This window comes from Manacus vitellinus, unplaced genomic scaffold (assembly GCF_001715985.3).
Source record: "Manacus vitellinus isolate BGI_N305 unplaced genomic scaffold, ASM171598v3 scaffold_12_pilon, whole genome shotgun sequence".
NCBI lineage: Eukaryota > Metazoa > Chordata > Aves > Passeriformes > Pipridae > Manacus > Manacus vitellinus.
Window position 1 is genome coordinate 7,593,812 of NW_021938949.1, and position 12,949 is coordinate 7,606,760.

The 12,949-nt window shown below is 48.1% G+C and overlaps 1 protein-coding gene across 1 annotated transcript; it reads left to right on the forward strand.

The window, feature by feature from the left end:
* Positions 1-538: 538 nt before the first annotated feature.
* On the forward strand, positions 539-1,907 carry LOC103761542 (galanin receptor type 1). The gene has a single exon (XM_008928155.2). It carries the CDS (start codon positions 539-541, stop codon positions 1,865-1,867), a length of 1,329 nt encoding a protein of 442 aa, XP_008926403.1. The 3' UTR covers positions 1,868-1,907.
* The last annotated feature ends 11,042 nt before the right edge of the window (positions 1,908-12,949 follow it).

Consider the following 12,949-nt stretch of genomic DNA (forward strand, 5'->3'; position numbering starts at 1 on the left):
GCCCGGCGCTGCCCGCCGTCCGCCCGGTGAGGTGCCGCCGCGCCGCGGGAGAGCCGGGGAACCGGGGGGGACCGGGGGTTTGGAGCCAGCCGGGTTCCCGGCAGCGGGACCGCGGGACACGCGACTTTCCCGGAGGGAGCGGGGGAGTGGCGGCGGACCGAGGATGGGGCTACTCTCCGGATGCGGGGAGTCGGGGCGCCTTCCGGTTCCCCACCGGAGCGCCGTCTCGCCGCGGGCGAACACGGGCTCCGCCGGCTCGGGGCTCCCTCCGGCCCGCCGCCGCTGCCCGGACAGCTGCCCGTGTCGGTGCCGCTGCCCAGCCCTCCCGCCCCGCACTAGGGTCCGCTTCTCAGTAAGTTGCGGGTAAGCAATTGCTGGTCCGGCAGGTCCTCGCGAAGGGCGATCGCTGCCCCGAGTGCCCGCTCACCCCTTCTCTCCGCACCCTCTCTTGCAGGCAGGGCTGGTCCCGGGTCGCCATGCCCGGAGCACTGGGAGCAGCGCCGCAGGCTCTGCCCCATTAGCCCGGGGGGCCTCAGCCATGGATTCGTCCCCCCCTATCCCCGGGGCCCCCCCTGGACTTCTGCAGGTCTGGCAGGAGGAGAATCAGACCCAAGGCGGGCTCTGGAATGGGAGCCAGGAGCTGGGATGGGAAGATTTGGAGAACATGCTCTTCCTCTTCGCGAAGGAGCCCGTCACCATCAGCCTCACAGTGATGTACCTGCTGTCCTTCGTGGTGGGATTTGTGGGCAACATCATGTCCATCAGGGTGCTGACCCGCAAGCGCCGGAGTCGGGTGTCCAGCCTGAGTGCCACCCGCAGCCTCCTCATCAACCTGGCGGTGTGTGACCTCATGGTGGTGTGCATCTGCATGCCCATCACCGTGGGCAACCTCATCTACAAAGCCTGGGTGTACGGGGACTTCCTCTGCCGGGCAGTGCCCTTCATCCAGGCTGTTTCTGTCTCTGCCAGCGTCCTCAGCCTGACGGTGATCAGTGTGAACCGGTACTACAGCGTGCACAACCCTCTCAACGCCCGCTCTTTCTTCACCCAGAAGAGGATCCTCAGCACCATCCTGGTGGTGTGGTTGTTGTCCTCAGGGATATGCATGCCCCTCATCTTCATGAACAAGCGGGATGAGATTGGGGTGGTGGAGGGCTTGCCCCTGGTCTTTTCCATCTGCAGGGAGATCTGGCCTCAGGAGAGGCTCAAGCAAGCCTACAACTTTCTGCTCTTCTGTGCCCTCTACTGCCTGCCAGTCCTGTTCAACATGGCCATCTGCTTCCTCACGGTGCGCCGGCTGTGGAGCCGCGGCAGCCAGCTGAAGGAGAGCACCGCCCTGAACCGATCCCTGCCGGCCTCCAGGCTGAAGGTCCGCAGGAAGGTCGCGCAGATGGTGGTGGCCCTGGTCCTGCTGTTCGCCATCTCCTGGCTGCCCGTCTACCTGATGGACATCTGGATTGATTTCAACATCCCCAAGTCTTTGCAGGATGTGACTCCTTCTCCTTGGATCCTGCAGCTCAGACCTTTTGCCCAGTGGCTTGGCCTCACCAATTCCAGCCTCAACCCCATATGCTATTGCTTTGTTGGGAACCTCTACAGATCAGCCAAGGAAATGAAGAGCAAATACCACCAAAGAATGGTCTCCCTCTTTAACTTCTCTCTGTCTGAAGGGGCAACTCGTTCCTCAGTTCCAGAGCTGCTCTCTTACCCGAGTTCAGTGGAGCCAGCAAGGAAAGGACCCACCACTACCCCTGCCCTGGGCAGGAGATGTCAGGGAGGTCATGGCCATAAGAACAAGTGTGGACAGTTGAACTCCTGCCAGCATCCACCTCTGAACACTGTCTCCAGTGAGAACACTTCCTTGTAATTCTGCTCAGGAAGTGCCTCTCATACCCTCATCTGCATTTAAGGACTCTAGAGGTCTTTCTGAACCCGGTATTTTAATGATGGGAGAGAACTTGATTGTAATAACTCTCGACACAGGTTCAAAAGTACTGTGACTGGGAAAGAAACAGGTAAAGAGAGAAAAAGATGATGTATTTTAACTCAGATCAAATTTTAAGACAAATGATTTTTACTGGGGACAACTGGATGTGTAGCCGGTTGCCCAGTCAACAGTCACATAATTAGATAGATCAAGGTCCCAACGAGTGAGCTCTCCCTGCAGCTCCATCTCTGGATGCAGAAATGCTGTTTGGATACAGCAACAATTTGACTGCTTGCTGCTGCTCACCCTTGATGATGAAGAGCAGCGATAAGAGGCACTCTCTGCTCCAAATCCATCAGTTGTAGTTGTAAGCAGTGAAGAAAAGCTGGAAACAGCATCATAAAAAGTAATATAAATGGAGAATTTCACACACTTCACCACCTGAGATTTCATTGTCTGGTCGTATTGTTTCACTCCTCCATGCAAATAAATTCTCCTTATGTGAAGAGACAGTGCCAGAAGTACTAAAGAAACCATCACCTCTCCACATTTGGGAATTCAGAAGGGATAATGTGGCTTTAGAGGTGATTTAGGAAATGCAATAGGAAAATATTTTTTGGGCATCAGCTCTCTTTCTTACAGTTCCTGTGTGTGGAGTGGAAAGAACTGGGTATCTATTAACATGATTTGCACTTGAAAAACCAGCCTTGTTCAGCTGTGTCTGTACCAAACAAAGTCAATGGCATGTGAAAATAAAAATAGAAAGTGGTTTATAGCTAATAAAATCAGAAACAATGAATGCAATGCTATTTGTCTGGGAAGGAACAAATCAAAATGCTTGCTTTTCCTGAGGATCACAAGTATGTTAAAACCTATTTCTTCCCTCATCTCTTTTAAAGGAGGCTTTGATAAATAAATTGTGTATTTTTATTATGTTAGCATCGAAAGGCTCCAGCAAAGCTTGAACATTCTGTTGTGCTGAGCACTGGATCTGTATTCATAAAGAAAAGAGACCTTTCTCCCCGAGATCTAAGTGAGAACACGTCAAACCAGACAACAGGTAGGAGGAAAAAAAGGTACAAAAGAGCCAAAAGGCTGGAATGAAACCAGAGATGAGCCCCTTCCCTATGCCTGGCCAGATGTGAGGGGACGTGCATCATCTCCTGATGCCAGCACAGCCCATGCCTTGGCTACCTGTGCCCCAGCACTCAGCACAGCTTCTCTCTCCTCTCAGCAAACCACAGACCCAATACAGCAGTGTCCCTGGGAGAGTATTTTGCATTTAATGGAACTCGGGCTTTTGATGACTGGGGGCTTTTTTTTTTTTTTATTTATTTCTGAAGAGAGGAAGGATGTTTTGTGAAATCTAAGTTTCACATAATAACATGCTGCCTTCCAGGGGGCCTTTTGCCCACAAAAGACAAAAAATAGCCGTTCAACCTAACCTTTGTCATGATCGCTCAATAGCATTTTATTTTAACAATGATCTGCCTGGAAAACAAGATTCCTCCTTGCCAGGCAGTGCCAGCCACAATTTGTATCCTCTTTATATGAATGAAAAAGACATTACAACTGCCCAGATTTATGGCTTTTATGTGTGCTGGAGATGAGAACATCTGCATTTCTGCAGGTGATACAGGAGTGTACGTACTACCTGATCTTTTAGTAGCTGTGGAGAAAAGCCTGTAGAGATTTTTATTTCCCTTTTCAAGGCATATTTTTAGGGCTGGCAAAATGTGGTGGGTTGAGGGCCATCGAAAGCTCACTCTGAACACCCACTGACTCCAGATCCTATAAACAGATGGCCTCCATCCCCAGACCAGATGTGACACAATATTGAAATTTCCCTAAGTTGTCCTGACCAAGGTGTTTATTCCTACCCTGAATAAACTACAGTGAAAGGATCATGATGCCAGACCAGCTCCATTCTCTGTGGTGTCCTGGCTCAGAAAATGCCGAGATCAAATGATGCAGTCAGAGGTGCAAGAAATCCACATTTTAGTATCCCAGAGGAGAATTTTTTTCTCTGAGTTCACAAGCTGACGCCTGGGTCCTGCCTGAGAGTCTCTGTACCCTCCACAGAGGCAGAAAATACCAGGAACTGTGTTCTCCTGAACCTACCTGGGCTTTCCCCTCCTAATGCACATGCCCATGCCTTCCTCCAGCCCCATAGCACTCCTGATCACTGAGATATGCTGTGGCAAAGGCCACTTTCACTGGGCAAGGTTATCTCCTCTTCACCCTTTTAAATGTATTCTGCAGTTTCATTCAGTGTCCCTGTTTTCCTATAATAAAGTCAAACTGCTCACTTTATCTCATCTTTGTCTCCTTGGTCGCTCCCTCTCTATCCCCCACGCTCCAACTCCTTCTCCACTGTCTCTACAGTGAAATCTCCCCCTGCCTCTCTCTGTTATCACTCCCTGCCACTGAATTCCCCTCGCTCTATCGATTCATTCATGTCTTCACTCCCCTGATGAAAAATCCCTTCCTGCTCTTCTAGTCTGAATGGCTCCTTTAGTGCTGCAGACACCTGTTTGCTGTGGAGAACACTGATTTATTTTGCACGGCTTTACCCGACGGCTGCCAGGTAGTAATGAATTTCGGTCACTCTCACCCAAGGGTAAATGAGAAGCAGTGACGTCAATGTGAAAGCCACACAGCATCCCGTGAGCCACCCAGGCTCTGGCAGTGATTTTATTAACCTGAACAGGTCTGGGTAGTGCAGCAGTGCCTGGGTGACTCACGCTGGATCCAAGCGAGGTGAAACCTCAGCACTTGGGAAAGTGGCTTTTTCTCTCTCTGATCTGATAAAAGATCTCTTTATATTTAGGGCTGAGAAGACATCTCAGTGTCCTCCAGGCTGCACAAGGTGCTTGTTTCAGATGGCAGGTGCTTTGATAGCCATTCAAGGGACTCCTGGTCCTTCGAGGAATCAGGAGCAGACACGGCTCTGGCTGGTGAACACAGATGGTTTCCTCACAGGAGCTCAAGCCGAACGTCTTGCACTCAGTGTGTGCTTGAGGAAATGTGTTTCCCTCTAAATGTGCCCAGGCAGATTGAAGATGTGAATTTTAGGTATCTCAAGGACGTTTTCCTGCAGCAGTGCTGCTAATGCATCTCAGTCCCACTCTTCTCCCCATGGGTCTTTCTTCTCTGCTTTGCCATTTGAATCAATACAGGCATTTTATCACATTACCGAAATAGGATGTTTAAAGCAGCTTTACTAAGAATCACTAAATCATTTCAGTTGGAAAAGACCTCTAAGATCATTGAGTCCAGCCATTAATCCAGCACTGCCAAGCCCCCACTAAACCATGTCTCCAAGTGCCATGCCTACACATCTTTTAAGTCGCTCCAGGGGTGGTGACTCCACCATTGCCCTGGGCAGCCTGTGCCAATGCTTGAATCCATTTGCTGTGGTAGGAACTTGCAGAGAGTTGCTGTTTGGTAACTCCCTCTGGGAGCATTCCGTGAACTGTTCTTGTACTGTCAGTGCTGTCTCAAAGATGCGACAGGTTTATTTTCTGCCTGTGAACCACGGGGGAGATGGAAAAAGAGACAATCTTTCGTACCAGGTATCATAGATGTACATACAATCACGACTGGTATGCAGGCCTCGCATGGAGATTGATGAATCACTGTTCCTTATAATAAAATACTCAGGGGAAGCCAGTGAAATGATTATACAGCATGTGTAAGGGCAAGGCAGAACCTCTTCTCCCACTGTGGCAGCCACTGGGCTCACAGGCAGAGGTGAGGCTGAAAGCAATAAAAAGGGTCCAAGAGGAGACTGGACTGTTCACTGCAGAAAAAGCCATCAATGGCTATTAAATGCAATGATGAAACATCCTAGAGGGCACTGGGAACATAAGCTATAACTTCCACACTCCCTCCTTCCCAGGACACGTGCTACCAGCCACCACTGGGAGCAGGCTGCTGGGCTGAGCATCGTTATCTATTCAGTATCCTTGTTCTTACATTCCTGTGCAAAAAATCCTCCACATTAGCCCGAGTCCTGTGTTAAAGAGGAGGGTGAGAGCAGAGGATGATTTCAGACCTGGCATAACTTGACCAAGAGTAAAACTTTGCAGGACACAGCCATCTGGAGGCAGGACACGTTAGTGCTGACACAGCACAGGCAGAGAGATGCTCACTCAGTCACTTCCAGAGCAAGAGCTGAGGAGCCCCGGGGGATGGTGCCCACTCCTGTGCAACACAACAGAATCAACAGATCCATCCCTCTTCTAATAATCATCAACCTTCTTGATGGGTCAGCACCTTCACTGCAATGACCCTGAGCACCCCAGAAAGAAGAATGCCCTCCAAAGGGAAACTCCTGCCTGCTGGAATTTTACATATTGTCCTTACGGATGCTGGGATTCAAACCAGGATGGAAGCTGGCTGGTGAGTTATCTGCAACACCAGCAGCCCCAGCATGGTTCCTGTGTCTCCTCCTGCACTCCCCCCACCACAGCACATGCCACACACAGCACCACCTGAGCTCTTTTGACTTGAAATATCTGAAAGAACAGGGAGAATGAAGGGCTTGACTGGGTTTCCAGTGCATTGTGATGCTGTTGCTGTAAAGAACTATCAGTGTACATTTTCTAGGAAAACCAGTGCAGCTCAGTTTACCTTTGTGATTATATTAGGCAAGAAAATAAATCCTTGGCGTCTGCTACAAGAACAAATAGAAGAGTAGGTAGAAGCAGGTATAACCAAAGAGAGTGCTGGAGCCCTCTGGGAAAGTCAGCTTCCAGGAAAGTACAGCTTGCCTGGTACATATGGGAATCATATAAGACTTTCCCAAACTTTCTGGGAATGAATGACTACTGGTCTGATCAGCCCAGGGGCACAGGAACTGCAGTAGTTGCTTTCTCTGCTTGCTAAACATCTTTAGGCACAGTCCTCAGACTCAGAACTGACACATGTCTGCAAAGTCAATGTAGCCTCATGTGACTGCCCACTCCCAGGTTTCCCTGCCAGACCCTGAATGAGGCTCCTGACTGCCCTGACTTAGGGATATTTTTCCTCCCTTAGCTTGAAACAACCAGGAAATATTTTTAAATATTTCAACAATAAAGATGGATGCAGCTCTTGCAGATAACATTTTTCCAAGTGAGGAATCTACACCAGAGCCTTCCTGTTTGGTGTCTCTTGCTGATTGCAAGACACCCCCAGAAGAAATCAATACCCAGAGCACACTGGTGAGGAGCTGGCTCAGGAATGCCAGAGCAGGGGGCACTGATTAGCTTGTGATTATCCTCACCCCATGGGTAGGAGAAGGCTCATGGAGCTGCAATGTGACCTTTCATTTTAAATGTGACCTTTAGTTTTCTATGCCCAACCTTTTCCTCTTACTTCATTGCACCCTGTCTGAGACAGAGGGTTTATGTTGCAAACTGGTGTGTGTGCATGAATTATCCAAAGACAATTTATTTTTAAAAATACATATGAAATATTTCTGCATCTGAAAGGTCCAGGAATTAACAGCTTGTCCCCATATGCCTTACCCTTGTCTCTGTGAGGTTTTATGATACTGAGGAGCACAAGCTGCTGTGTGCACTGTAGGATAAAATCACCAAACTTAAATCACTCCTTTATCAGGCAGCATTTCCCAGCTGCAGCCCTCTGCCAGGCTCTCTGGGTCCAACCTGCAGAGCAGTGAGCAATGGCCTTCCCCTGCCCCTGCCAAAGGTGGCTGTTTGGTGCCTGACCAAGCACTTCCAAGCACCAGGGATCACATCCTCAAGCAGAGCCATTAGGGAGGATTTCCAGGCTGGCTCCCTTGCTCCATGAAACAGGCTTGGCCACATCCTGGAGATCTATTGCATTTGGCCAGTACAGACTGGGGAGATTGAACTCTTCTCATTACTAATCCCTGCAGTGAGACTGAGCTTGCAGAGAGTGGCTGAAAGAACCTGCCAAGCACGAGCTGAGGATGCTCCAGCATCCCAGTGCCTGAATGGAAATGCTACTACCCCAGGTGCTGCATAGTCTTCTGCCTTTCTTAATTTTCCACTTGAGGTGCTTTCAGTCAAGCCCTGCTTTCCTGTCCTCAGCCATTCAACCACAAGAATGAAGCTGCTGAATTAAAGAGCTTTATGAAAGAGTCTTCAGGCAGATGTATCCCATTACCCAGTGCTCACAAGTCATGAGCTGCTATTTCTCAGTGTGAGAAAGGAAAATGTGGCGAAACATTCAGGAAATAAGCTAAAAGATAAAAAGGGGAATGAAAGAAAGTCCAGACAGTGAAATAAAACCATCTTAAGGCAATTACTGGGGGAGAAATAGATCTGCCAAGGATATTAAAGATCTCATGCACCTGCTAATCTCTTCTGATAAAGGTCTGACTGGCTAAACTAATAACACTATTAAATCTGCAGTAATCAGTACCAGAGGCAGCCTAAGGATCTCACAAACCCACATGCCTGGAGGAAGACCTTTTCCAGCATGACTGTGCACAACCAGCAGCAGGTAAGTGGTACCTGCGCCTGAGACACAGCATAATTGCTGAGGGACTGTGACTCAGTCACCTCCTCGTTGCCTCCCTCAGCTGAGAACTGAACCCAGAATTCCAGAGGCTTCGTCCAGCACTTCTGCTTTTTCAGACTGTTTCTCTGGGCTCTGGGTAGCACAGGAGCAAACAAAAGAGTTCCTGCACTGCGTCACCGCATGGATCGGAATTTGGAGTGGGCTGACTCATAAAGCCTCTGTCAAGGTGGGATGTTCTCCTTCAGAAGCTGTCGACATAACACAGCCCCTGGCAGAAATGCATCAAGGATATGTAATGGCAAAAGTATCCAAAATTCTCCTCCTCAAGAGGAGAGGACTCCTTCATGAGTCTTTTCTCAGTTGTGAGAAAAGCCTTGGCAGGGGCAAGGCTGCATCTGCTCCTCTGAGTGGGAGGGGAAACAGGCTGGGGTGGGACAAGCAGCCACATGAGGTCCTCGTGGTAGCCCTGGAACATCAGGGAGAAGGTGCAGAGGTGCATTCACGCAGCAACATGAAAGGGTGATCAAGAGTTTGTGCAAAAGCATTTTTTGGCATCATCTTTCCAGCACAGCTCCCGGGTGCCCGGTGAGACGGTGGGGAGGCTGCTGCTCTGTGACTGGAGAGTGTGCCCAGGATATCTGCTGCCCAAAAACATGCAGGTCCTGCTTCTCTTTCACTCCCTATCCACCACTGTTGGTTTCAGCAGTTTCTTCTGATTCACAGCAGCAGGATATTAGAGATATTAGAGGCACACAGTGAATGAAATATTGCCAAGGTGAGGCTGCTGTCACATCAGCTGCTGTAATTCCATCGCCTGAATGGATCTACTCCTAATTTACAAGTGAGAGCTGGATCTGGCACCACAGGCTGAGTACAAAGGTGTCATTTTTATATAGTCAAATTTATATCTGAAATAAATACCACGTTAGACCTTTCCAAGAGGTCTGAGCCACAATGTATTCCTTTCTCTCCCTGCAGAAAGGTGAAATTCTCACTAATCCTTTCAGGTTACCTTCAGGTCTCGAGTTTGGATATATTTTAGCCATCTGCTTGTTCCACACAGACCATCAGGGGCCAAAATGGGCAACAGTGTCCTCCAGGGAGTCCTCCAGCAATTTGCTGTGAGGGATATTAAGCCCCTTCTTGAGGCTGCCTTTTGCCAGGAACAACACAGCAGCCCAATGATGTGCAGCTTCTTGCAGCAAAAATTCAGATATTGAAGAATAAATAATTTTCCATGTATATGGGCTTTTCTTGTATGCTTCAGAAATAAGGAAACCTTACATATAAATATACTTCCTACCCAATAACAGTGTAGGCATAACAAGTTTAAAACCCCTTGGTCCCTCCAAAAACTGATGAATATTTTTGTGATCACAGGCTGTGAATGGAAATTTATGGCTTAACCAAGATCATGTCACACCAAATTGACAGTGGGAGACTGAAATGGATCTGCTGACACACATCCCAGAAGGAAAACACCTACAGCAGCCACATTTCTGCATCTGCAAGCGCAGCACGGGAAGGCTGTGTAGAGTGGGAAAGTCTTTGCTCTCAAATAACAAAATACTCCTCTTGATCTCATCTCCTTAATTCCCTTCATGAAGTCCAGGCATGACAGCCCAGAAGCCAGAAATCTGCCAAATTTGTCACAGAAACAGCAAAGCTTTTCTGCAAGGCACAGGGCCAGAAATGGAAGCCAGAACTAGAAACAGCAAACGACTCTTTCCCAGCCTTTTACTCCATCAAGCAAAAAGCAAAACTTGGATAAATGGGGGGACAGTGATGGATGTGTGAGTCTGGGCAGTGGTAATGGAGCAGGTCCCCTTTCTCCATACCCACCATCAAGGAAAGCCAAGAGAGATGCTGCCAGGACACAGGAAAAGCTCCTCACTCCAGGCTTGGTTGGCTGCAAAGGTACAACCCCAGCTGGACAGCAAGACCTTTAATTTCTTATCTTCAGACTTGAATCTGTTGAACCAGAGGCAATCTTTGCTGCCTGCTCTTGTAGCACAGAAATATGGGCCATAACCTAAGGACTTTTCTGACGCTGGCAATTGGAGGTGACTGGAGGAAATTCTCAGGGAACAGCACTTCTGGTGAAAATCCTGCCCCGTGGGAGCAGAGATGTGCTGTGATGGGGAGAAGAACTCAAAAGGGGTGAGAAAGGGAAAAGTAGTGTTTCATTTTTGCTGATAAGCCTGAGCATGTTCGGTCAAGCAGCCTTTGCTCATGGGAAATGTTTTGATAGATTATTGTTGTACAGGGTTTTTTTCCCCCAAGTCCTTTCTCAACTGTGAGAAAAGTTGATCGTTGTATTTTTTATTCCTTGGTATGTTGTGCTGGAATAAGATAAATCTGCAAATAAAGGAGTGAGATGATGGACTGTGACACTGAAAAAAGAGCTGGACACAGTGTTGAAAACAACATAGATTGTGAAGTAGCAAGAAAGTATATAAATAAATTAACCTTAGGTGAGCACATATCTGTACCTCTGCTAGGAGGAGCTGCTCAAGAACCAAAAAACCCACCATAGGGACTACACAAATTTGTCTTATTTTACATGCCTCTCCTCTTACTATGTGATGGTCTGCTGTCCACAAAGGGGAAGGGAGAGACAATTGGCTTTGGGAGTCCCTGCTGTCCTTTCCATGGCCTCTTAAATAGAACATGGTCCCCACGTCTCCATTGTAACATCACATGAGCTGAGACTTGATTTCTCTCAGTCCTGCCACCCTTGAGGAGATGCCAGGAGTGTGGTGCCACAGGCTCCACAGCCCATGGATTCAGTCCAGGAAATAACAGGCTGGAGCCACACAGGCTCCATTGCAAGGACTGGGCCCTCAAAGGGAGTGGTATCTGCATGTGTCTGAAAGCATGGCCATTTAATTTGTCCTTTCTTTGCTCCTATTTTTATTGTGAGCTGTTTAAATTATACAAATGAGGTTTTCTCGTTTCGTCCCCAGAGAGTCAACAGCATTAAACAAAACATTAAAATATACTCATAATCACGGAAACTCTCTCATATATATTTATAATCTCAGAATTACTGGCATTAATGCAGAAGTGGTTTCTTTGAGCTTATCTCTTCTCGCTGCTTCTATATCCAAAATATACAGCACACAAAAGATAAACACATTGAAAGCGCCCAGCCATTAACACATCTGCCATCCAGAAACAAATTCAAGGAACAAATTTACAAGGAAAAGCCAGTGAAGGAGACAAACACAATTACAGTGATGTGTCTCCACCGCTGTCTGATCACTAAGGACAAGAAGTGTCATTCCAAAGACTGGCTACCTGGGGGCAGTTTTCAACATGAAAAACACTAAGAAGAGACAAGGAGTGAGGTGGAAAACCACAGTGACCCAGGGCAAACAGGCTGGCTTGCTACCTACCCTCCAGAAATACTGGCTGATAGCCAATACAGAAGGCAGGAGTTAGCCCATGTTTTCAATGGTTACACTAAAAATACTTCCCATTTCCAGAGAGAAACAAGACACCCAGAGCAGCCCTCAACTGTACTCTACAGAAGAGGGGGATAGGAAAGGGTAAAGGTGCTCAGTGCTTTCCTCCTGGGGAGGGATTGCTGCAGGTTTATCCAAGGGTGAGGAGAGTCAAGCCTGATGTATCCAACCAAGGAGACAGCCTCTTCCTTGTACTTCAAGCACTAAACACAGATACAAACCCTCTGACACACACAGCTCAGCTGGGGCATCTTTGCAACCCCATGAACAGCCCCAACACTGTACAGCTTTCCTTCTAAGTTCTTGGAAGTTTAAGGCAGGAGCTGCTCTCCAGCACAGCAGCATGATAATCTGACTTATTCAGAAGCCCTCAGCCTCCAGATTCCATTCCACACTGATGCTTTACGCCTGTTTGTAGGTGGCCAGTGTCTGCTTGATTTGCGAGTACCCCTGAACCGCTCACAAATTCAATCAACCACCCTGGCAGGAATCACTCCCACGGTTGCACCAAATTTGAGGGAGGTTACAAGCAATGACCAGTCACAAAAAACTGACCTTCAGCATCAATAACTGGTGCTGCTAAAGCTGACTCCTCAGACATTAGTAAGACTGACTGCTGCTCCCTGCAAGATGTGTCGATGCCAAGTGCACCTTGAGTGTGTATTAGCAATAAGTTACTGTAGGTACCTCTCAGTTTCTTCCATCAAAAGCCAATCACCCTCCTCCCTTCCCCATGGCAACCAGGGTTTAGTAATCACCTCATCACCCATTCCAAATTGAGGCTGTAATACATGTTCCCAAAGACTGAAAGCTCCTGTCTTTATTAAACTGCAAATATTTGTTACTCACTCAGACAAAGCATCTTACAGGCTGCATGTGGATAAATGTTCCCTTCTCCAGTTTGAAGTATGGTGGGATGGGAAGGGCAGAGAAAGTAAATATTTAAACAGCCTGCTAAAGGAAAGCCGTGCTTTGAGACGCAGGAAACCAAATGCTCCGCAGGTGAAACTTCCAACAAAAAAAGCAAACAAAGAATCAGGAATGAAGAATTGCATTTTGC

Bases quoted from the DNA above. Each gene is read 5' to 3' on its own strand.
- LOC103761542 (XM_008928155.2), top strand. From the start codon at position 539: ATGGATTCGTCCCCCCCTATCCCCGGGGCCCCCCCTGGACTTCTGCAG.